We start from the raw sequence: 26,557 nt of genomic DNA, 5'->3' as shown, positions 1-26,557 counted from the left end.
GCCAAAATATCGAAGACCAACATATCGCAAGGTAAGTGCTTATAGGGGAGAGTAGATTTACTATTCTTGACTCTGCCTTTACATACTTCGAAGATGTGTATTTAATCAAGCTACACATATGTGGAGTTAGATATGGAAAATCTAAACATATCTGTCAATATTTTGGCTACAATATTAAGGTATTACTGTATTCCCTACTAGATAATAAAGGCCCACCCCGTGCTCTAGCAGCCAGAGTCTTAGACCCTCATTTACTCAAATTTGCGCGGGTGCAATGCAATTTAGTGCTGCGCGTGGGCCTGAAAAGTGAGAAGCAAATCGACATTTTTGCAAGATACTGCGTCACTCGAGCACCCACACAACACTTTAGTAAATGAGGGGCCTATGCGCTTTATCAGCGCTTTGAAAATGGGGACTTCTTTTTAAAAAAAGTCCACTGTCAGGCAACTGTTGTACGAGCGTCTTTTCTGCCATGGAAACTCGTCGAGGCCTGCCCCGAAATCAGCATCTTGGCATTCTTGAGTCTCAAGCTCTGTGAAACAGGCTTTGGACGGCAAAATAAATACATATCTGGATCTGTAAATGGCATGTCTCCCAAGACCCGGGGTTACTTCAGATCAAAGACATCCTTAATTTTGATCTGTTCCGCTATCCAAAGATAGGAGCTGTTTTTGTTCTTTGTTTTCTAACGCAAAAAAAATCATATTTGATGAATAGGCCACTCTTCTCCCGCGTGCCCCAGAGTTCCAAAGCCCTGTATTGTGGCGCTGTCTACTTAATAGTGTTACACAGTGCATTTCACAGAGCTACAGATATCAGTTCCCACCCACCCCACTGCCAGTACATCGCACACACCAGCGGGCCTCTTTAAAGATAACCGTTTTGGTTCAAGCTCTTATACTGAGAACTGCTTTGTGGCTTCTGCTTGCCAGCAGTTGGCCCTTTCACGCATCCCGTCTTTAAATTTAAGATGACATTTTTTGTTGTTGTTTTTTTGTTTTCCCTGTGCCTCACTATGAGCTTGTTGTTCTTTTTTTTTTTTTTTTTTTTTTTAGAAAACAAAGATCATATTTAATTACTAACAAAAAAGCCAACTTGAACGCAAGTAGAGACCCAATGCGACTGATTATGGACTACGAATGATACTTTTATCAAATTTTAAGCAAGATTAGTATACAGTGGAGTATCCTCATGACAATTAACATGGTAAAGGACATTATTAGGAACAGACCAAGTATCACTCATAAAAGACGGCTTCTTGCACAGCCATCTGAAGAGCATCAAGTTTACAGATTATTTTACTAAACCAAAAGCATTTTTCCATGAAAAATATATAAAGCATGCCATAATATAATCCTCAAAAAATATTATACAGTTCCATACCGGAAATGAAATGTTCTTTACAATGTAGGCATCACTAAACAAAACAGAATACACTGTATATGAACAAGATTTCCCCTCTAACAACAAATGTATGGGTAGCACAATTTCTCCAGTGAAAAAATGTATTTCACAGCATCAACAAGAAATACAAAATAGGGGTTTTAATTACTCAGTGTAGCAAATCTTCCTTTTCTGCATGGTCACACCTGATTTTTCACCTTTTCTGGTGAGCTTGTTGTTGTTAAGGTACCTCATTTGTTGCATTTTGTTGTTGTACTCGTGCTTTTTTCCTCTCCTTTGGACAGCGCACTGGTACCGTATGGGTCATGCTCACGCTTTATAAAACTTTTCAAATAAATAAATAAGATCTGCAAGTTTCTATAGTGAAGCTTGCACATAAAATAAACCGAGTACCCAAGGGACTAATTAATTACTTCTGCAGCTGACAGGCAGTTACTGTAAGGGACAGTGAGTTGTAGGCTTTGAATACAACAGGAGCGGCCTCTGTGGATGACCCAGATACTTCTAGGATCCCGGGGACGCGTCTCGCTGTGACGTCCGCCTGTCTGCACTACCTAACACACCCTTTGCATAAGTATCTATTCACTTATTTAGAAAAGAGCTTTGTAAAGCGCTGTTTGTGGCCATTTTATTACTTCAGAATGTTTGACAGGAGAAAAACACATCTTGCTGAAATGGGACGAGAGGGTAGAATCTGGTTAGATTGGGAAAGTAGATAAATCTAATTTTCTTTGCTCGCATGTGTAGTTGGGCTCAAATCCCTCGATCCGTCCAAGTGTATTCCTGTGTGTGAGTCCTTGCACGTTCTCTGTGTTTCATCCTGTTAAATAATCGTCATTGGATAATCAGGCACCCATGCTATGTTATCCATCTATCCATCTTCCAATTTATGTATGTATATATATATATTCACTGAAAAAAACCATAGGTTTCACACATGTTATAGTTAGCGGAAATTTTACTGATAAAAAACCAATGAAATTGCCCCGTTATAGTTAGTGCTGGCAACTATAACTCACGCGACCGCAATCCTCTGCTGATGCTAATACTGTATTTAGACACTTATTTGCCCATGTCTTCTTCCATACATTTTTAGCTATACATATATTACAAATATTTTTTTTTATAAAGACACATATGTCATCAGCAGAAGATTGCGGTCGCGTGAGTTATAGTTGCCAGCACTAACTATAACGGGGCAATTTCATTGTTTTTTTATCAGTAAAATTTCCGCTAACTATAACATGTGTGAAACCTATGGTTTTTTTCAGTGAATTTGCAAGGTTTTTTAAATGCTAATTCCTAACTATAACGTGTGTGAAACCTATGGTTTTTTCAGTGAATTTGTACGGTTTTTTAAATGCTAAGTTACTTTACGCCATTCGAGGCGTGCGCGCCCACTTAACGCAGTGCGTTCCGTGCACGGTTTTTATCAACTTTAATAAGCCCTGTACATTTGGTGGCCTTCGGCCACCAAAAGCACAGGGGGTGGGGTCAATGTGGATAGTGTTTTTTTTATTTCGATTTTATAATTTCATGTTGCCAAAATATAGTTTTTTTACTGATGTGATAAGCCCTGTACATTTGGTGGCATACGGCCACCAAAAGCACAGGGGGTGGGGTAAGTGTGGATAGTGTTTTTTTATTTCTATTTTTTACCGTACGCTTACGGTAAGCGTACGGTAAGCGTACTCGGCGAAATTGCCGAAAAAAAAATAAAACCGTTTTTGCTCTTGGGGGATGTTTGGGGACTCCCTCAACATGACTATGTGGGAGGGAGTTGTCAAAACAGCCCCGTAACATGTTTTTGGGCATCATGTTTGATAAATAACACTCAGTGCGAGAGACAAAATGGCGGACGCCGCTTCCTGGTTTCGGCCGATTCGAATGTTTACTAAGATCTAAGAGCCAATCAGAATCGCGCTCGCGCACGCCACCGTACGCGTACGGTAAGCGTACGGTAAGCGTACCGTAAGCGGGCTCAGATATATATATTGATTTAAAGGCTATTTTCTCAGAATCTACTGAACAGATTTACACCAAACCTACAAAAGGCACTTCCTTGACATAGGGACTACCTCTCTGCCAAATTTCTAGTAATTCTGTTCAGCCGTTCGGGCTGTAGCTCTGTCTAAAGGTCCTATGGAAAAATGCATGGGAAAAACGCGTTTTGGGACCCCCCTTTTATCTCAGCCCCCGCTTGACGAATCCCCCCGAGACTTTCAGGGTAGGAGCGGAGCGTAGCGCCCCACCTATTTTGAGAAATTCGCAAGGATTCATCGACCGGCGCCAAAGTTATTCAAAATAGAATGTTGCGGATTTCCTATGGAAAAGGGGTCCTAACTATAACTACCTACTGGCGACCGCCAGTAGGTAATATATATATATATATATATATATATATATATCACTTGTACAAAGCCAGTGAAATTCAGCAGTTATAGTTATCTGAGCTAACTATAACTTATGCCTCCGTAATGCAATGCTCATGACCTCACATATTATATCACTCATGACATGGTCAGTAACATAACTGATGACATCAATGATGACATCTCAAATGACATCACTGATTACATTATCAAGTGAATGTGTTTTAAAGAGTTTATGGGTGGTAAACGTATATATTGACCTATTACAAAGTTAGATTAGTATACTAGTTGTCCTGGTACTGAGTGATACTACTTCAAACATATATAATGTGAGTGGCTGTGTGACTGTATCTGTGTGTGTATGGGTGTGTAAGTGGCTGTATGAGTGTTTAAGTGTATACGTGAGTGGGTGACTAGCTGTGTGGGTGGGTGAGATGCTGATTGAGTGGCTATATTGGTGAGTGACAGGGTGTGTCAGCGGCTGTATCGGTGATTGAGTGGCGTGTGAGTGACTATGGGTGAGAAAGTGGGTGTGTAGTGACTGAATGGGTGAGTGAGTGTGATTGGCTCTATGAGGGAGTGACTCAGTGTGTAAGTGGCTGTATGGGTGAGTGAGTGGCAGTTTGAGTGGGTGTTTGGTTAAGTGAGTTGGTGTGTGAGTGACTATTGGAGAGTAAGTGTCTGTGTGGATGGCTGTTTGGATGAGTGAGCTTATGTGTGAGTGCTTACATGAATGTGTGAATGGGTATGTTAGTGATTGTGTGGGTGTGAGTGAGTGTGTTAGTGCTTTAATGGGTGAGTGAGTGGCTGTGTTGAGAGGCTGTATGAGTGAGTGGGTGTGTGAGTGACTGTGTAGATAAATAAGTGGGTGTGTGAGTAGCTGTATGGGTGAGTGTATGGCTATGTGGGTGGCTGTATGGATGAGTGACTGTACTAGTGGCTGTATGGGTGAGTGAATGGTTGTGGCTCTGTGAGTGAGTACTGCTACTGGTATGGGTCTGTGAATGGGTATGTGAGTGGTTGTGTGGGTGTGTGAGTGGGTATATGAGAGGCTATTTGGGGTGTGTGAGTTGTTCTGTGGATGATGTCATCAGTGATGTCATCGATGATGTCCCTGAACATGTAATGAATGATGTAATATGTGAGGTCATAAGCAATGCATTGCTGGGGCATCAGTTATGGTTAGCTCAGGTAACTATAACTGCTGAATTTCACTGGTTTTGTAACGTCCCTGTAACCTTTGATTCTGTAAGTGAATTTCTGAGGTTTTTTTTAAGTCGAGCCTAGATCCAGTGTGCACGCGCTGTTCTGTCAGGTATGATGTAATCCCTATGTGGACTTTGAACACACCCACTGATTTTCTGTTGGTTGCTTGGTCCATTATTTTCATTGGTGTATACTGTACATTTGGAATATAGAAAGTTACGTGTGCTTTTACAATGCGGTACTTTACAATGCAGTTGTTACAACGACCGCATTGTTACCAAACACGTCATTACAACGCAAGTCATTTCAATGACTTGCTCTAGGGGGCGCACTGGACTTAGGAATTGTATTAATTACTTTTTCTACTCCAGTTTGCGCAACAGCAGGGAAGGTGTTGGATTTAAAATCCAACACATTCCCTGGTGTTTCATGCCCCCTAGAGTGACTTGCGTTGTAATGACACGCGTGGTAAAAACGCGGTCGTTGTAATGACCGAGTTGTAAAGTACCGCATTGTGTCGGTTGCATGGTAAATGTTGTTTCCCGGCCAGATGCTTTGTTTCGGTGCACTGCTTTTTCTTTCTGCCCTCTCCTTGCTGGCGCACGGCACTGCTTTGCTATCATAGTATAACTTTTCAGAGGGCAACTCTGTGCGTGCTGGATGCTCATTTCCCTGGCAGAGGCGTTGCTGTCCTCTGTGTGTTGAAATGCTTTGCTGTGCAGAGCAACATTAAGCTTTACAGCCAGGCCATGAAAGGGCACTGACGTGAAGCTGATCCAAAGCCTCCACCCCTTCCCTCTGGGGGCAGGCTGAGCAAGCGAACTTCACACAAAGCTGCTGAAGTGAGTCACTAATACACAATACATACAACCGATTACCTGTAAAGGGTGTGCTTTCACCCCAAGCTTCATGTTGCTCATTTGCTTTTCTCTCCCTCTCCTCCATGTTGCCCTCTCTATTGTTTTCTTCTCCATTCCCTCTGTGTGCCCCCACTCATGCCCTCCGTACCCCTAACAGGAGGGGTAGTTGGTCCCAAGGACCCTCAGAAGCCTAGGCGAGTTCATCCCCAACCAGTTGTGCGCCAGGAGGCTCATTTGCAGAGCGCTGGAGAAAGGGAGCGTGGCTTCCGCTAACCTCTCAGCACTCCAGCTGTGTGGGACTTATTGGAGGTAACGGGAGGGGTAGTTGTCCCTCAAGGGCCATCGTGAGCCAAGGGGACTTCATTCCCCAACTAGTGGTGCACCAGAAGGTGCGTTTGCTGAGTGGTGGAGAAAGGGGGCATGGCCGCTGACAATTTCACAGTAATGCCGCTTTGTGGGATTTACTGGAGGTAACGGTAGGAGGAGTTGGCTCCCAAGGACCCTCAGTAGTAAACGGGACTTCATCCCCCAACCAACAGTGCACCAGAAGGCGCGTTTGCAGAGTGGTGGAAAAAGGGGGCAGGGCATCCAATCACCTCTCAGCAATCCCCCTGTGTGGGACTTATTGGAGGTAACAGGACAGGTTGTTGGCCTCCAGGGACCCTCTGCAGCTAAGGGGACTTCATTCTCAACTAGTTGTGCTCCAGGTGGCGCGTTTGCAGAGTGGGGCATTTCTTTAATATAATTTTTCATTTATTAAGGGAGGGGCCCTCGCTGCCCCCCCTCCCTGGGCTAATTTAGGTCCTGGGAACCCCACCTCAGGGGCCAAGCCTTTTTTTGAATGGGGAGGGGGCCCGTGAAGTACCCCTTTCAATGCCAATTTCGGCCCCAGGGACTCCATTCCAGGGGCCCACACTGTTTAAAAAAAATAAAAATTAAAAGGAGGGGGGCAGTGGCACGTCTCTCCATCCAATATCAGCCCTGGGGACCCCATCTCTCAGGGCCTGTTCTCTATTGTGGTGTCCTTTTTTATGCTCTCGCTTGCTAGAAGCAGAGCATTTGCTATGGCTTGCCATGAGCATAAAGTTCCAAGCAAACATCTATGTCATGGGGGTGGGCGCCCTGCGACATAATAGGAGCTGGTCCTTGGGGGAAGGGTGGTCCACAGGGCCATCCAAGTCTCCAGGAGGGGTGGGCCTCATGGCCCCCTGCATTATTTGAAATTAAAGCCCAGGGTAGGTGGTGGCCCAAGGGGCTGTGGGGAGGGGTCTGTGCGCCACCTGCATTTTTCCAGGTAAAGCCACAGGAGGTGGCGGTCCCCGGGGTAGCGGGGGTGGCTGTACGGGCCTCCCCCGCATTCATTTATTAAGAAGCCCTGGGGAGGTGGTGGTCCCCATGACAATATTAAGCCCCGGGAGGGGGGCCTATATCCCCCCCCCCTTATTAAAATAATGCCACCTGGTCCACTCGGGGGTGGCGATGATTAACGTAGCATGGGAGTTCGCACTTTTTTTATTTATTTTTTTCAGCGGGATCGGCGGATCCCACCAAAATTATGAAAAAAAATGTTTTTTGAGCCCTGTGGAGGGGAGTCAGGGTATTTCTCCACTGTCCCCTTTGCTTTTTTTAAAAACTTTTTTTTCTTGGACTCGGTTGAAGCCGAGTTCCAAGATGGCTGCCAACATTTCCTGGTTTGAAGTGATGGCAGCCAATCCGATCTCTTAACACAAAACAAGAGCAATCCAAATGTCCTTGCGAACTAGGTGTTGCTATTCAAGCAGAAACAATGTTCACAAGGAACTCATTTAAACTTACCTGATAAACTTTTGTGCAAATGGTTAGATTTCTTGCGTGATTTAAGCAAAGACAGCATATAATAAAAGATCAAACCATATATCACTTTGGTAGTTTCACTTTAAAGACAATCCACAGAGAACACTATTTTTGCTGTACCCACTTCAGCCGAAGTGAGTGTTATTTAATTTGCATAAACAGTATCATAGAAGTAAGAAAGACATATAAATAAATTCTGATATGTATTTACACTTATATACATTTTCATATTTGGACTTGACTTTGTGACCCAACTGAAGTGACCATAACCAAACCACTTGCACAAAAGTTTATCAGTTAAGTTTAAATGAGTTCCTTGTGAACATTGTTTCTGCATGAAAAGCCAAACCGATCTCAGCACGAGATCGTGAGGGGTCGCGGAGCCTCCGTGTCCCTACATATACAATTAAAAATGTCTTTAAATTACTCCGCAACTACTGAACAGATTTACACCAAATCCCCCGACCAACATCTACCTTCCTGCCAAATTTGGTGTAATTGTGTTCAGCAGTACAGGTTGTAGCTGTGTCTAAAGATCCTATGGAAATTAACATGGGGAAAACACATTTTGGGCCCCCCCTTTTTCTTGGCCCCCGCTTGATGGATCACCCCGAAACCTTCACGACAGCAGCTGAATTGAGTGTTAAACTAGTTTCTATAATTTCACGAGGATTCATCAAACGACGCCAAAGTTATTGGCAAATGAAAACAAAATGCTCTTCCTGTGGAAACGACACCCTAACCATTACTTACAGAAATGATTTGATCCGCACACATTGATCGCAAGTAAGCTTCTTTGTGTCCGAGGCTGCTGCTGCTGCTGCTAAAACGACAAGGGAATAACAGTGTGTGTATATATATATATATATATATATATATAGATATATATATAGCTTTGACCTTTTTAAACAGCCAATAAAATGAGTCTTTGGACTGTATCAATTGCTTTATGAACTATGATTGTGTTCCTCATCAAAATGTATTGTTTTCTCCATTTATATCTGTCTTTTTGATCTGAATGCACTTTTATGGCCCTGGAGGTATTTGAACTGATATATTTGAAAAAACAATGTCCTCTCAGGCTTAGAGTGCCACATAAATTATGCAAAAAAGAACAGGGAACCCTGGGTAGTTCCCAAGTTTTAGGCGGAGAGCAGTTCCTTTAAATGGAACCCTTTGCAACTCCACCAACACTTCAAATCAGCTCACCTCAAATGTTTGTTTTTCTAGCAGAATTTTTAAGCATAGGATTAGCACTGTACCATACACGCCAAGCTGAAAAATGAGAAAGGCCTTTTATCATTCCAGGCATGGAATTTTGGGGTTGTTTGATGGTACAATGCATGACTGTACCACACGGTCTCAACCACGACTGCTTCTTTACCACGCAATGCTTTACCAAGCATGCCTTTACCATGCAATTTCATGGTGAAGACATTATGGGTAAAGGGACATGCATCCTAAATATGATACCCATACCCCCTACCCCTTGCAAACTGTCGCTTATCCGCCTGGCTTTAGCCCTAAAAATTAACCCCACTACCCTAAAACTACCCGACCCCAGCCCCCCTGCCCTGAGCCCTAAAATTGTCCCCTACATCCCTAAAGTACCCCGACCCAGCCCGCCCACCCTAAAGCCTAAAACTGCATCTGCCCTGTAAACTATCCCTTCCCTGCCCCACCTTTAGCCTTAAAACTGTCCTGCCATAAACTTACCCCTACTCCAGCCCCCCCCACTCTAAGTCCTAAAAACTGTCCCCTACACCTGGTACCTGTCCCCTGTACCTTGACCCAGCCCCCCTGCCCTGAGTCCTAACACTGCTTCCTGCCCTACAAACAACCCAGATTACCTCCTGAGTCCTAAAACCTACCCCCCCCCACCCTGAAAAACGACCCCCACCCCCAAGACCCGGTCCCAGCATCACTTACCACGCCGTGCCTTCTACCAATTCCCAATTGTCCTTCCTCTTCCTGCCTTCCTCTCTCACCCATCCGCTCGGCATCTAGACCACGCATTGCCTTAGCCACGCATACGCGTTGTTAAGGCATATGCATGGTTATGGCAAACATGGGTTGGCGTGCAGGAAAATGGCACGGGTGTCTGTGCTTGCGTTGTTAAGGCCATTTCCCCAATTTTGGATTGGTAAAACACCATCCAAGCCAACCTGGAATAAATAGAAGCAATGTTTGCATATATATGTTGATATAAATTACATTTAAGGAGCACTTAGAAACAAGATGGGATGCTGAAAAATGATCTATGAATGATCTCTTTGATTATTTCCCGGCCTATATGGCAAATATCTGTATTGTTCTGTGTTATCTCTTCTGTCCTTTGACGTCCATTAAAGCAGCTGAGCCTCACTGTCAAACGATGTTCTTTTCCACACTCTTCCAATGGAGGCCAAATCCAAGCCTGAGTTTCAAGGTATCCACATTTAATACGAGTTCAATTTCACCCCGTGTGTAGAGGGGTTACCTTAAAAATATTACATCATCTAGTTGTCCCTGATTTACACTGGACATCTCCGTTCTAGTCCATGCAGTGGCAGGGCCTCCTTTCTGTGCACTTGCAGCCTCTCTGGCTGTGATGGACAATAGAAGGTGCGATGCTTGACACTTCCCGCTATCCAAAGAGTTTCTCTGCAGTGCTCGGTTTTAGCATGCTGCTTCACTGCTGTTATCGGCTTTCCGGTTGATCCTGCCAAGTGCTTGCAATCGTGATGGGAGATTTTCAATTATCTTTCAGTCTGCTGCTCAGTGAGATGGCCTGTGCTGTGAAAAACAGTAAGCTCGCTTGTGCAAGCCACGCTGTAGTACACACATTCCTTGTGCACCCCCTTTTCATCTTAACTTACTAGTTTACCTGTGAAATACCAGCCGTCCATAAAAGCTTTGATGTTCTGCCGGCCTAGAGTTATAATGTTTGAAACTCCCCATCTTTCCTTGCTTCCCAGAATTAATTGTATTTCCATGATTCCCTCAAAACGGCAGGAGTGGCATTGAAATTCCCCATAATATTCTAACTCCAGTCCTTGAATACTTGAGAAAAGTGTGAACCTTGATATAATCTCAGCAAGCATAGAGAGCAAAACATTTACTGTAAGTGCACAGGTGTGGTATGCCTTAGGACGCGCACCAGTGACTGTGGGGTATTGAGAAGCTTTAAGAGAAGGAACACTAGCATGTAAAGTCCTAGCCCTTTAAGAAAAGCCACACTGACATTCATACACATGTACGGGAACCTGTGACCTAAGGCTTGAGACTTTGGCCTTGATTGCAGTACTCTTGTGTATCTGTCTGCAAGCATCCTCTGCCAAGAGATTCTGAGGAGCACCACCATGCTACCACAGAACACAAAGGAAGAAGAAGCACCCACTGAACAAAACCAGGAAACATCACCGCACGAGGAAGAAAAATACAGAGAAATACACAAGTGGCCAGGAGAGATCCTGCCTAATGCACTTACTCAAAAGGACTTCTTGAGGAAAAGGACACATGGCCCTCCCAATGCATGGTGGCATGCTGCATCATGGGTAAACCTAAAAATTAAACCCCGTTTACCATCTTGCCACCAATGGGGTGGAAAATACAGGGACATAATTTGCTTGCTGGATGCAATATCTATTCTGTAATGAGAGTAAAAAAACAGAAATGGGCTACAGCCATAAGTTGCAATAAAACCTTCCAAGCGACTGCCACTCAAGTTAGTGACAATCACCATAGAGGGAATCTCTCATGGTAATTGTATACAATAGTAGAGAGTATCACTTTGCCAAACACTAATCATGTCTAAGAAGCCAACAGAAGAATTTGTGCAAACCTAGCGATTAAACTGTAGTAAACAAAATCAACTGGAAGTACTTAGTGGACCATCGCAAGCAGTGTTCAATGTGTTGTGCAGTGTTTCTGGAGAGTTGCCATTACAATGCCTAATATACTCTGAAATCTCGTTTCCTGTCCTAATGTTGCAGGGATTCTGCTGGCAAGCAGAACTGTGCCTTGGGATGTCAGGACGTCAGAATGTAGGGACTGTGCCTCTCTACCACGTCAGTACCTCACAGTCCAAATCCAAGCTAGCTCACAGTGCCTCACCTGAGCCCCTAACCTTCCCAGAGTAGTAGGTGATTTTGGCAAACCTAGAACATGAACCTATAGTCCCTTAGGGAATATTGGAAGCAGATCATCACCTTTCATATCTCACTCATGATGCCCTTAGTAAACAAAAGAAAGACCCAATAACAGTTTACAATACATTTATTGAAACTATATTAGTCCGCTATGAAGCAGATGTGCTGCGATTAGTAGGCAAATACAACAAAGCAAAATAATCAACATTACTAGAAGACTGTGTACAATGAATAACCCAACCATGGCAAATTATCTAACTGTCTAGGCCTATTATTAATGTGTAAGCAAAGGGATATATTAGTCATCTCTGGTTTTAGCAACAGACCACAATCCTGGCATGCATTCATTCCAGGGCAGGTCTCTCTGCGCAAATTCTCCTCCCTACCCACAAAGGAACAAAACACAGTTTATATGATTAAACTATTGTGTTGGAAAGCCGCAGCTGTGCTACTGTGTTATGTCTAGAACATTATGAGCTGTTTCTGACTGAGCAGAAAACAGTACAACATGGTGTTATCTGTTCTAAATATCCTTGTACGAAATGTGCAGATAAAATCTCAAGAAAAGTCAGTAAATAACAAAACAACATGTACAGCGTATTTGTAAGATGTCTCAAAAACAAAAGTGTGCAAGCAGATGCAGCCTAAAATATATAATATGCTAAACTAAGAGAAAACCAAAGTGGGCCCAGAATGGACATCACTTCACTACTTGTACATGCGCCTCTGTGAGTTGGGAGCTCTATGACTCCTTAAAAGCCCACCTGGACTCTCGGAGATAGTGGTATCAACTATTTTAGTAACCAGGGCCTAGATGCCACTGACAGATGATACTCAGCCGGGTCAAAGAGAATCTTCTCATGCTCCAATCAAAGTCTGAAAGGGTTTATTGACAAAATAAAAGTTTGTAATCTGAGTTACAGAGTCAACCAGCAAGGGGTTCCCCCTGCAAAGAGCAGTGGAGACCATCTCATAGATTGGAAGAGAACACTTAAATGTATACCTTATACATTTTTATAGTAGTAGTCACATGATTCAGTTTTACAACAAACCCAAGCAGATGCCCAGCTGAGCTTATAAGAAGGAGAATCAGTGGCCTTTAGATTGTAACAAAATGTAAAGTTTCAGCTGTGCAAGCTCATCTTCATTTTTCTTGCCTTGGAAGCCAAAATACATAGAGGGTGCATGTCAGAGCCAGCTTAAACCAATGGAGTAATGTATGGCCACTATATTGGGCATTGATATGTCAAAATAAATGCCCATAGACGAATACAGAGTAAAGTGTGTTAAATAAATTAGTCAATATTTTGTTCAAGTTGCTAAAAAGATGGGAATTGCTAAAACGTTCAGTGTAATTTGTACACCCTATTTATAAGAGTGGCTGGAGCCACACTTAACAAAAACCTTAGCACCGCAGAGCTAGAGCGGTGAAGTGTTAGCACCTAGGGGCATATGTATCAACATCACCATTTGCGATTCTCAAATAGCGATTTTTAAAGAATCGCTATTTGAGAATTGCAAAACGGGATGTATTTAAAAAATTGCAAACTTTTTGCGATTTCTTAAAATTCCTTAATTGCGATTAGCAAATTGCGAAATCGCAATTAAGGAATACCTGCCCATTCATTCCTATGGGCCAGGAGACCCATAGGAATGAATGGGAAGTAATTCTCAAATAGCGAATCGCAATTTGCTAATCGCACTTTGAGAATAATGTCAAAGGTGCAAGGGTGTCATGATGACACCCTGATGCACCCCTGAAATTAGCATGTGTGTGCATATGGCGCACATACATGCCCTAAGGGCATGTATGAGCGCCACGTGGCACTTTGTAAAATTCAAAAAAGTGTTTTTTGAAAGGAAATCGCAAATTACCACCAACTGGAAGTTGGTGGTAATTTGCGATTTCTTAAGGATAATTCGCACAACTTGGGTGCTTTTTACATATCATTTAAGAAATCGCAATTTGCGATTTCTTAAATGCTTACGCAAAATTAAGAAATCGCTAAATTAGCAATTCCTTAATTTTGCGATGGGATTTGCCTCATACATCCCGATTACCGATTTTTTAATCGCAAACGCTGTTATTTTGCGAATCGCAGCGTTTGCGATTAAAAAATCGTTTGATACATATGCCCCTGAGTCACATAACCAAACAGTGCTTGTCTGGGAAATTGACAGGAGAGTGCTGTGTATGGTGTGGCTGCCATCTTGGGTGTCAGTATGTCAGTTTTCACAACTATGGGACGATACTGGAATGATGTACATGTATCAAGAGGTGCATGTGGTACATGTATGTAGTCTGTGAACCCAATTAGTCAAGTGTGTCAATCATAATGTTAAGATTGGCAGAAGTTGGAGAACAACAAGCTACCCAGATTAGAGACTTTAGGAATTTCTACCGAGTGCGGATTTTAGAAGTTGCGCTGGACATCAGGAAAGAGTATTGAGAAAAATAAGAAGAGAGCTATTGCAAGGTGGGGTCAGTCAAGCTAAGTGATAAGGAAATAATGATGACAAAAAAAATCATGAAATAGAAAAAGGCCAGAGAAAGCCATCTTGGGGGGAGTGGAAAACAAAAAAGCCATGCTCGATAGAGGTCAGTAAATTGTGTGAGGAAAGGTACTGCATTAGCCACTTGTAGACCAATCATTCTAGCGTTTCTTAAAAGGAAGTTACAAGACATAACTTAAGGAGAAGAGGAGTCTGCAGTTGTGTGAATGTGAAGTGTGAAGTGAATTATTGAAGTAAAGGGACAAGAAGTACACACGCCATAACTCCCGATTTAGGCAGAAGACGACTCACGTTTTTGTAAGCTACACTTAAAACAATGTTGCCATTTGTCAGTTTAAAACTTCCTTTACCCAAGGATTTATCAAACTAACTCTGCAGCCAGCCCACTCCATCGGGAGTACTATTCTGTATGCAGCACGTCCATGTGATGTGATTGCTTTAGCTGCATGCACTCTCCCGAAGTGAGCCCACCCTTCTATGTGAAGTATGCTTACCCAGCCGTCCCCACCTCTTCATGTGTCTGTGGTGGGCACCTGAACTCATTTTAGGAGATTAAAGCTCATTTGTCACCAACAGACCATGGCCCAGGGCAAGGAAGAAAGACTGATAGGGAAGAAAGATGGTGAAAGAGAAATACGAAAACCATGATGAAGGAAGAAAAGAGGATGAAAAAATAACTTGTAAGAGTAAGATAAAGTCAAAGCTTGTTTAGAGTAGTGGAAGAAAAAGGTAATGGCAACCCCAGCATTCAGCTTTGGAATGGGACCCCAAGAAAACATTTGGGGCTCTCCATATAAATATTTACAAATCACACACTGCCCCCAAAGGTTTTAACCTCCACATTTAGCAGCAGACATCTCTCATGTTCATATTGGTGGCATAACTATATCTAAACGACCCTCACACACAACAGCGCAACTGAAGGACAGCTCACCCTGTACCTATAAGTGTGTACCAATAACATAAAGGGGCCGATTACGATCCTGGAAAAACCCGGTACAAACCGTGGGTCGGAGCTTTTTCTCCGTCCGACTCGTACCGGGTTGTAAAACTTTACAAACATGCAATTACGATTCGTACGGAAACACCATTTCCGTACGAATCGGAAAAAAGACCAACCGACAGAAAAATACATACAAATGTGATCCGGGACACCGCGGACGTGACGTCCGGACGGAGTTAGGCATGTTTTTACGTACCAGCAATTACGATTCGCACCGACTGCAGTCCGGATGGGAAAATTTTTACGGCACCTAAAAAGTGCCAGAAAAGCTAAGTACGCAGCGATGCGAGCTGATTAGGGGGCCCGGTACGCGCCGTACCCCCCCCCCAGACCCCCGTATGTACGGAGCGTACCCCCCAGCCCCCCATATGTACGGAGCGTACCCCCACCCCCGTATGTACGGAGCGTACCCCCGTACCCCCCCAGCCCCCCGTATGTACGGAGTTTACCCCCATACCCCCAGCCCCCCGTATGTACGGAGCGTACCCCCACCCCCGTATGTACGCGCTGGGGGTCCGCACCGTACATACGGGGGTGGGGGTACGCTCCGTACATACGGGGGGCTGGGGGGTACGGGGGTACGCTCCATACATACGGGGGGCTGGGGGGTATGGGCATACGGGGGGCTGGGGGGTACGGGGGTACGCTCCGTACATACGGGGGGCTGGGGGGTACGGCGCGCCCATCCGCGGGGGGCTGGGGGTACGGCGCGAACATACGGGGGGCGGGGGGGGTACGGCGCGTACCGGGCACTTGTTTGGACATCTCCATGGTTGCTATGGGAGTTCGCTCCGGACGGTCTTTTTTCCATACAGTTGTACAATCGGATGGATGGGACGGATCGTACTTGCGCATTTGGACTTCAGTTTTCCCATTTGTACGTAAAAATGTCCGGGGACGTGTCGGAGACTTTTCCCGACCCGAGGACGTGTGGGGGAATTTTCCCAATGCGATTTGTATGGACCTTTTCCCATACGAATCGTACTTGGCAGTTTGTACGGCGCTTTTACCATTTGTACGGAAAAAAGTCCAGATTCAATTCGGTTGGGGAAATTTTTTCCAGGATCCTAATCGGCACCTATGTCTAATAAAAAAAACATTTTATTATAAATTAAAACATTAAACTATTTTAAAATCTTCAAACTTAAATTTCCCACTCCAGTGAGTGCAACAGTAGGGAAAGTGTTGGATAACGTAGGGGTAAAAATTACTATTCCCAATCCAGTAAGTGCAACAGTAGGGAAAGTGTTGGATAGCGGAGGGGTAGAAATTACTATTCCCATTCCAGTGAGTGCAACAGTAGGGAAAGTGTTGGATAGCGTAGGGGTACCAATTACTATTCCCACTCCAGTGTGTGCAATAGTAGTGAAAGTGTTGGATAGCGTAGGGGTAAAAATTACTTTTCCAATTCCAGTGAGTGCAACAGTAGGGAAAGTGTTGGATAGCGGAGGGGTAAAAATTACTATTCAAACTCCAGTGAGTGCAACAGTAGGGACAGTGTTGGATAGCGGAGGGGTACAAATTAGTATCCCCACTCCAGTGAGTGCAACAGTAGGGAAAGTGTTGGATAGTGGAGAGGTAAAAAGTATTATTCCCACTCCAGTGAGTGCAACAGTAGGGAAAGTGTTGGATAGCAGAGGGGTAAAAAATGACTATTCCCACTCCAGTGAGTGCAACAGCAGGGAAAGTGTTGGATTTCAGAGGAGTAACAATTAATATTCTCACTCCAGTCAGTTCAAAATTAAAAACAAACTAAATTTTAACAATAAAAATATTTAAAAAACTAAATAAATTAAAAAATATATAAATATGTTACAATTTCAAATACAAATATATTTGATATTAATCAAAATAAAACAAATTATATTAAATACATATAACAAATACCTACAAATATTATATTAAATAAAATAAAAAACAATTTCCAAAAATATATATATTTTTAATTAAAAATTATTTAGAAACAAAAATATTAAATATTACATAAATGTACTTTTTTTATTTCCTACCCTATAACATTGCAGAATTCACAACACACATCTAAATAAAAAAACAATATGTAATGCCTCATATAACATTTTTTTACTAATTAAAGAAATATTAATAATTTTTAAAAACTCATAAAAATTATTTGAATTCCAAAACTTTACCCCGATAATAACCACAACCCACAGTTAAAATTAAATAATAAAAAAAGTATGACACAATTAAAAACTTATTTTCAATTAAACTAATAGTATTTACCAACTAATTATAGAGTAATTAAAATTAATTTACTCCCCACACTGTACCCCTCTAACAATAAAACACCACACAAAAAATATAAACAAATACCCTAATTAAATATTAATTAATTAATATTAATGATCAACTAATTTTTCAATAATTGAACAAAAATTACTTCCCATCATGTACCCCTATAAACCCCACAACCCACATCTAAAATTAATCACACAAATTCCATATTTAATTTTCAAATAATTAATTAATATTAACAACTAATTATTAATTAATTAAACATAAATTATTTCCCAGCCTTTACCCCTTTAAACTCCACAACCTGCACCTAAAATTAATAATTCAATATCCATAATTAATTTTCCATCAATTAATTAATATTAATTAAGAACTAATTATAAATTAATTAAACATAAATTACTTCCCACCCTTTACCCTATAAACCCCACAACCCACACCTAAATAAAATCACACAGTTACCATAATTATCAATTAATTAGTTAATATGAATTAACAACTAATTATTAATAAGTTACTTTCCACCCTTTACCCCATAAACCCCACAACCTGCACCTGCAATTAATAATACAATTTCCATGATTAATTTTCAATCAAATAATTAATATAAATTAACAACTAATTATTAATTAATCAAAAATACATTACTTCCAACCCTTTACCCCTATAAACCCCACAACCCGCACCTAAAATTACCATAATTATCAATTAATTAATATTAATTAATTAATTAATTAATAAATATTTAAAAATAAATTACTTCCCTCAGTTAACACAATAAAATCTAAATTAAATAAATAAAACATAATCAATAATTTATTATAATTCAATTACTTCCCACCCTATTCCCCTATAATACAAAAATGCAAAATGTAGTAAAAAAAAATTAATAACTACTAAAACTTTAACACATATATTAAAAAACATAAACAATACTTTTACAAAAGAGATGCATAACAAATCTAAAATATAAAATACATAACACTAATTACAAAATCGATATTTTAAACATCCATATTTTTGCAAACAATATCAATAACTTATATATTTCTAAAAACGATATTTCTTACCTTAAATTCGATATTCTTGACCACAATATTCTTGTTGTCGATATTTCTGAATCACGGTATTTCAAACTCAATATTTTTGTAAGTCTACATTTTCAACTCGATATTCTGTCTCAGCACCAACTTTAATACAGCGATATCCAATGCTCTTAAGTGTCCAGAGCTATAAATAAGCAACTTGGCTTTCTTTCAAGGAAAACCTCTTTTCAACATTTAGGAGCCGATTCCGATCTCGCTGGGCGAAGGCTCCGTCCGACTCGTGCTCCGGGCCTCCGAGCACCCGAGTACGATGTGAACAAGTGCTGACGGACTCGGGTCGCTCGGAGCCCCATTAAAGTCAATGGGAGCCTGTTGTACGATGCGTACATAGGCCCCCATTGACGAAAGAGATACGTTGCGCACAATGGCGCCCCCTGTAGTGGGGACGTATCTGTGCCACCCACACCATACATGCATGTGTACGGGGGACCCTGGGGTTCACCCACTGTGATTGAGTCATAAGACTACGGGTGAAGGGGGGTCCAAAGCGGATCCCCGAAGTCTGCTTCCCGGAGCGTTGACGTGTCGGAGGCTCCAATATGATCCGGCTGTCCGAACCGGCCGGATCGCGTTCTGAGCCCTTTCAAGCGAGATCGGAATTGGCCCCTTAGTGGTTGGCATTGTTAAATAAAACACATAATTTCCAAATGTGTGGAAATCATTGTCGTGGTGTGAAGAAATCAGTTACTTCTGTATAAACCTGAAATATTTGGGTAACGGAGAAGCAAGCAAGATTATGAGACAGCCCTTATTTGAAGGGCAAAATGCAATTGCTCTATGGATGAGAGAAGTAACAAGCACACACATTCTACAAGTATGCAAATAAGTATGTATCAGTCTGTGGTACTGACCAAACGTGAAACGATCGGTTCAAGTTGACTAGCGTAACATACATATATAGGTCTATACACTTTCACAGACATACAGCAATAAATGTAAGCAAAACTGGGGCTTAGCTATGAGTGGTAATGTTTTAATCAACTATAATGTTGTTCCTTGTATTATAAGAATCTGGGCCATATATAGGATGCACATGACAATTGACGTGCATGTGGCTTCTGTCTGCCGTCCACACTCCAACCACGCGTGCCATGAACTAAAAACAATGCATTAACCTTTGATGGAAAATAGGAAAAATAAAGAGATGTCCTTCAAGTGGCTGAATTGAACAATGTGAAAGCAGAAAACCTGGGATCAACCCCAACTTCAACACGTTGACCAAATTGAGTGATCCTAGGCAAATCTCTCTCTTGTATTCAACTTTGTGAACTATAATTTTGCTTCATGTATAATAAGAATGTAGGCCACATATAAGATGTGACCTGCATGTAGCTTGTGCACGCTTGTCAAACTCTTACCTCATCTAATGGCAGAATTACACAACTTGAAAGCAGAAAACCTGGGATCAATCCCTGCTTTACCACCTGTCCAATCTGTGTGATCCTAGATAAACCTTTTTCTTGTGTTTGATTTATAGACTATAATGTTGGTGTATGTGCAATAAGAATCTAGGACACAAATTGGCTGCTCATAACAATTGACTTGTGTCTTAGTCCACTAATAGCATTGCTGCCAGGGCAGGGGTTGGCATGAATGTTTCTAGGTTCACACTAAATTGAAGCTATCACTTTTAGTAATGCCTGTCAATACAGTGACATACTCGGAAATACTATGGTGAAACATTTCTGCATTTGAACAAAATGAATTGTAAAGCGACTTTGCATATTTTGTTGCAGCAATTACTTGCCAGTTTTTTGGGATCAGCACGTGCATGGGCTCTTAACTTGTTAGCTCGCCCACTTTTAAAGAAGTTAGGGCTTTTCTTCAAGGCTGTGGCCAGGGTGATTGTAATGTACCCCTTATCTCAGTCTTTGGAGTCCAAAACGTCTATTGGAATTGAGCCGCATGCCAAGCAAATGCTGCATCACAAGGTCAACATTTTGTCCAAAGATAAGACGCAGTATTTCTTTTGCAGTGGAATAGTGTGAAGTCGGGCTGGGGCAGTAGTACTTGCCAAGAGCTGGAATGACGAACTGGATACAGCCGACTCCACTCCACTAGAAATCTCCATCTGTCTTCTTTGTATCTGTGTGCAGCGTGTGCTCCAGCTCCAATGGAGGGAAAAGCGCATAGGGGCTAAGACAGGTGCAGGGGCTCAGGAACAAAAAAATCAACATTCTGGCTTCTCACCTTTTTAAATGGTCGTCAACAAATCTTGATCATCTGGCTTCTCGGCACGCTGCCTTCTGGGAGAATCGCAGGGTGGAATTTATTTAAAAGTTCTTCTTGATGATTACAACCGGGCTTCTGGTGCAGGCCATTTTTGGGGAAAAGTCACAGAGCAGACTCGAGGCAGTCTTGAAATAGTTTTCCAGTCTGGCTACTGCCCTTTGTTTGATCCTTACAACAGTGCTGGAATCGGAACACCTGTTCTCTGGGAACCCATAAACTGAGGGTCTAGGTATTGCACTTAAAAGAGGGTGGAGTAAAGAGAGGTGGATTCATTCAAAGCAGTCTGACAGTCAAGATTTTTTTTAAACTCTGCCTCAAAGAAATTGGCAACAAGGAGAAATGTGACAGTAAATCTCTTTATGACTTAATTGGTTGCAAAGGGTGCATTTTAAAGTATCACATAGGGTTAAGGCCCCTATTGCAGAGATCTTTGTTTGCCCAGTAACTCTCAAGTAATAACAATAATGCTGAGAAAATTATCGGGGTTAATGAATTTGCCGAGAGATGTGTGTCTAATAACAGTTTCGGCTCAGAGTAGCACAGAGGGTTAATGTGTCTTCGGCAAAGCACATTGTGTAACATGCAGAGGAAAGATTTTGTATTTTTGGTGGATAGGTAAGTGGGCTACTGCTTTTAACACAGAGATGCTTTGCTACTTGCAATTCATAAATTGTAATTCCTTATAATCTAGCACAATGTTCATTGAAGGAAGATGTGTGACTCCTAAACCTTGTAACCCTCATTGTTTTATATAAGACATATTATACACTGGTTTACACACGTATGATTTGTCAACGTATAATGTGCGTGTAATGTACACCCTACATTAGGATTAGTAGTGTTACAAAATAATGAAATCGAAAAACTGTGGTATTTATATTGTTTTGTGTTTTTTGTGTTAATACTGGTACAGACCGATACATCTGATATTCTTACAGTGCATGCATATCTCTTTTATATAGGGGCTGAAAATTTGCTTCCAAAACCATTTTTGCTTAACTACTTCGGAAGTAATAGCAATCTGTGTGTCTTTGTTTACCTTCAATGCTGTGGCATCTAGGTGTGAGGCTCTAACTAGCTCCCCACCAGGTTGCTACTTAAACAAAAGGATGTCTGATGGCCTTTTAAATCAGAGGTTTTTATTGGGCCTATATCGGGATTAAAATAAAAAGCCCCTCGATGCCCGCATGATGTTGCTGCTCGGAACAGAAAGCAGACAATGTCCAGTGGCTGCTGAATGTGTTTGAAATTTACACCGGGACAAGTTCTGCATATTTAACTAGGGCCCAACTTCTTGACTGGGAGGGCGCTGTTCCTCCTGTGAAAATAGTGGGTGGACGCTGTCCACAAGCATGTAGACTTGTGTCCTGCCTTTGTGCGTTTACCAGGGCTAGCACGGGGGCCTTAGAAGGAGGGGAAAACAGCGTCTGAAGAGACAGATGATCGACACTAGTGCATCCATTATGAGTTCCTCTGAGGATTTGGTGCAGTTATTGCACCTAGTGAAATCCGATACCCAGGGGTTCGGGATTCATTTGATGCGATAAATCTCACAAGCTTTGCTTTACGCAAAGGGGCATACCATGCATATTAATGCACGTCCGCGTATTTCCTGGATCTCTTGATCCTGTTTAATGATGGTAGTTTTTACGTGCATACATTTAAAGGGGAGAAAATCAGTAGGACCCGAAGTTTTTCATATCACCTGTAAATGTGGCCCTGTGCCAATACATGGGTGTGTGCTCAGGGACTGCAATTTAAGACGGTACTGTTAATTAAAGCTGAAGTCAACTGCTTTATATGGAGCTGCAGCTTGAAGGTGGCAGTGGTGTTAAATTGTACACACTTGCCATACATCAAGCCGGGTATTCTCTTACTATCCATGTAACATTAGTGCTCTGCCAGTAGGTCGTATCATTGAGTTGCCCATCTTAGGCACCTGCATTCTTGTCAGCGTGGGTCCCATTATAGCAGAAGCTGCAAACCCAAGCTTTTGATTGCTTGATCTCTGGTTTCAAAATGGATGACATTTTCCCCCTTGTATTAACATGTATCTCATTTTCATTTTCAGCGCTGGAGAGAAAGATTTCGATGAGACAGAGCAGAGAAGAACTTATAAAGCGAGGGGTGCTGAAGGAAATTTATGAAAAAGGTCAGCTTTAACACATTTATTTATGCCAAGATGTTGCATGGAGTTGCTGCATGTGTTTCTACTGTTGGCTTAATCTGTGGCAGGACAGAGATTGCTCACAGCAAAGTGCAATCTTAAACTACAATGTGCAGTGCTTAATCTATTAATTCAAAAAGATGTAGGGCATCAACGTTTCTTAGGAACCCGCGGTCAGCTTATCCACACACTAAGGCTGGCTAGTCTTGATTCCACCTCATTCAGATTTCTTCATCCACCCTACACTGGCTGTCTTATTATCTCACTCATGCAGGCTCTTTTTCGTCGCTGCTTTCTACCTTTTCACTGCTTTACTACATTTCTCATCCTTCCATTTCCCTTTTCTGCCTCTATCTTTGCACCTTAAGAATGCCAACTTTCAGGTGATGCTGAAGTAAATGTACTTATATCACTAGTCTCTCACCCTTCCACAGATCCAAATCTGTGCCGAGGTTTGGTATGATTGCTATAGGTCATTCTTAAGGTATTAAAACATTTTACATTTTTTGCATCACTCCTCCCTTTTTATTAGCACTCATGTAGCTAAAACTCTGTTCAGTGAGTGAGTCTGGTGATAGCCCGGAGCCAAAGTCAAAGTAAGGGTTTGTGTAAGTACGGACAAACAGGAAAAGCAATGTAGAAGCTGAAAGAATGTGCCCCCTCCCTTTGCTTATAATGAGTAAAAATAATGTGACTCTGATCAGTGCTATTATTTAAAGTATGCCAATTTAAAACCACTTTTAAATCAAATTGGATTTTTACAAGCAGAAAGCTTTTCTCACTTTTATTTTTAGGTCTGGTGTAGGAACAGCCTTAACAGTTTGCCATTCTCAAATTCCCAAATTAAAGATAATCATAAAATATCTTAACAGACATTCACTGAAAACCCAAAGGTCACAGGGATATTATAGTTAGGCTCACATTTCACTGGTACAAAACCATTGAAATTCACCAGTTATAGTTGACTGAGCTAACTATAACTTATGAGCCCGCAATGCACTGCTTAACCCCTTCAGTGCCCGCCCCTTTCCCCGCCCTGTGCCGCCCGTTGCATTAGCGGGCGGGGTCTATGACGAGCTGGACTCGTCATGGGCACAGCGCAACCGCGGCCCATGACGAGTCCAGCTCGTCATGGGCACTGAAGGGGTTAAGACCTCACATATTACCTCACTCATTTTTAAAAAAAATATCTTTATTTGTATTTATCAGATGCATACAGTAGAGGAAAGAAAGAAAATAAAACATAATAGATGAGGGATAATGGCGAGACAGTTACTGCAAAGATAATAGATTTTTTTGTGTGCGTTTAGCTATGCATATCAGATTCGGAACACCATGCGGATTTCGTCCCTTAAATCATTATGCATTCATAAGTAGCTGGTACGCGTACTTATGGAGACATATCGCATATGGGCTGTAACCGGATATACATTGTGTTCCATACTGTACCCTGCCCTATCCTCAAGAGAGTCGTTTGCCCATTCGCCCTTTCAATATGTACTGTGTAATCCTATATCATACTTCTCTATACAATGATACAGTTTAATGCAAATGTGATACAATTTTTTCTTTAAACCAAGTAATCAAACAAAGGTGAAAAAGAAAAGCCATCTTCAGTCCGCTGCGGCTGGGTCATGAAGTTTTGGAAAGGTAGTCATATATGTTCTTTTAATCCACAGTTTGCCTTTCTCTTCCCTTTTTCAGTATCTTGTACGATGACCAGCTAGTTCTCTCACGTCTTTAGTACTTTGTGCTCCCTATCTAGTCTTTCAGAATTCTGACAGAATTTGGTTTATTGTGAGGCCGAGGTACTGGGCGCCTGATGTTGAGCATTTAAATATCGCTCATCCACCACATGCGGAGAGTCCCATCTTCCCTGTCTATGTACTTTACTTCCGCCAGCATGATATCCCAATGCTGCGCAATGGGGTATTTGCGCAATCCTGCTATTTCCTCCCTGTGTAATGCCGTGCTCTCTGCCTGAGCCCGTGCTACAAGTGAGTTTTTCCAGCTATTTAGGAAGGGAGATTCTGCGTGTTTCCATTGTTTTGTTATTAACCTTTTGGCCACTATACGGCCTAGATCAGTGAACCTTGCTGTGACTTTGTGTTTCTTTGATCTGGGGTAAAAGCCTAGTAAGCATTTTTCCCATGGTACATATTACCTCACTCATGACATGGTCAGTGACATCACTGATGACAACACTAATGACTTCTCAAATTACATCACTGATGACATCATCCAGTGATTGTGAGTGTTTTCTAAACGTTTATGAGTGTTAAACATATATACTAAGGAACTACAAAAGTTAAATTAGTATACCCTGTGTACTACTACTATACTATTTCTAACATACATTATGTTAGTGGCTGTGTGACTGTGTGTATCTGAAAGAGACACGTTAGTGATAGATTCCTTACCGTAGAATATCTCCAGGCATCAGAATGCATCCGGAAACTTTTCGTCAGCAGTACCCCTGCGCGTCGGTACGTGTCGTTATGCGGTTCCGCGTACGTCGCTGGCATCGTAGCCGCCGAGATTACGTCATCGGAGCTACTTAGATGCGCCCACGCGCGCTGACGTCAGTTCTTTCTTTCTCCGCACAGCAGCGCAGATCCGAGAGAGAACGGTACCCCTAGTTAAAAGTTTAACTTGATTTCTGACAACTTCTTTTGTCATGTGCTTGACTCCTGGTGTAATAGAGATGCCCAGGTTTAAGTTCTGTAGGGCATGCCGTCGCAACATGTCGGTGTCGGACCCTCAAGACGTGTGTCTCCTCTGCTTGGGGCACGCCCATGACCCCGAGGCGTGCCCCGATTGGCAGGAAATGGCGCCAAATGCTTTGCGGGAGAGTTCCCGAAAGTTGTTGGAAGTCCGGCAATCGGTCCACACCGATCAAGATCCTGATCCCGCGGGAGGTCAAGGGACCCGTCGTGGAGCCCTCAGCATCGCTCGTCGGAATCGGGGACAGGTAAGTCTCGGCGCCATAAAAAGTCAAAGAAGCAGCGTCGTTCTTCTTCTACCCCTCACCGGTCCCAGGATGCGGTGGAGTTGGCAGGCAGTAACTCCCCCACGGCCCCGTTTGAGCCCCCGTCATTGCCTGTGAGCTACCCTCCCTTTCCAGGGCCGCACGTGACTTCGGACGAGGTGCAGGCCTTTATGTTGGCCTTGCGGCATTCGTTTGCCCCGCCGGGTCCCTCCGGAGTGCCTTCGGGCCCGCGGGTCCATCAGAAGGGTTTGCCCCGTGCCGCCGCCTCTAGCCTCGGCTATGCCGGCACCATACCCTGCGGCGCCACCAGCTCCGGCCTCGGCCCGGGCGCCGATGCCAGCTCCAGCGCTGAATCCGGCCTCGGCGCCGGCCCTGGATCCGGATCCGGCACCGGACGCAGCGCCGCCACTGACGCCGGACGGCACCCACCCGGGACTGGTATCTTACCCTCCCATTCCATTTCCTGGACGGGAGTTTATCCCGTT

The 26,557-nt window shown here is 42.6% G+C and overlaps 1 protein-coding gene across 5 annotated transcripts in view; it reads left to right on the top strand.

Moving 5' to 3' along the window:
* Positions 1-26,557, top strand: part of PHACTR1 (phosphatase and actin regulator 1) — a 1,250,807-nt gene that overhangs the window by 927,294 nt on the left and 296,956 nt on the right. For all 5 annotated transcript variants that reach the window (XM_085606075.1, XM_085606079.1, XM_085606078.1 and 2 more), the window contains one exon: positions 22,988-23,068. In XM_085606075.1, coding sequence (XP_085462201.1) covers positions 22,988-23,068 — 81 coding nt within the window. The remainder of the gene's footprint in view (positions 1-22,987; positions 23,069-26,557) is intronic.

This window comes from Triturus cristatus, chromosome 5_1 (genome assembly GCF_964204655.1).
Source record: "Triturus cristatus chromosome 5_1, aTriCri1.1, whole genome shotgun sequence".
NCBI lineage: Eukaryota > Metazoa > Chordata > Amphibia > Caudata > Salamandridae > Triturus > Triturus cristatus.
This window is presented reverse-complemented; position numbering and strand designations above follow the sequence as displayed.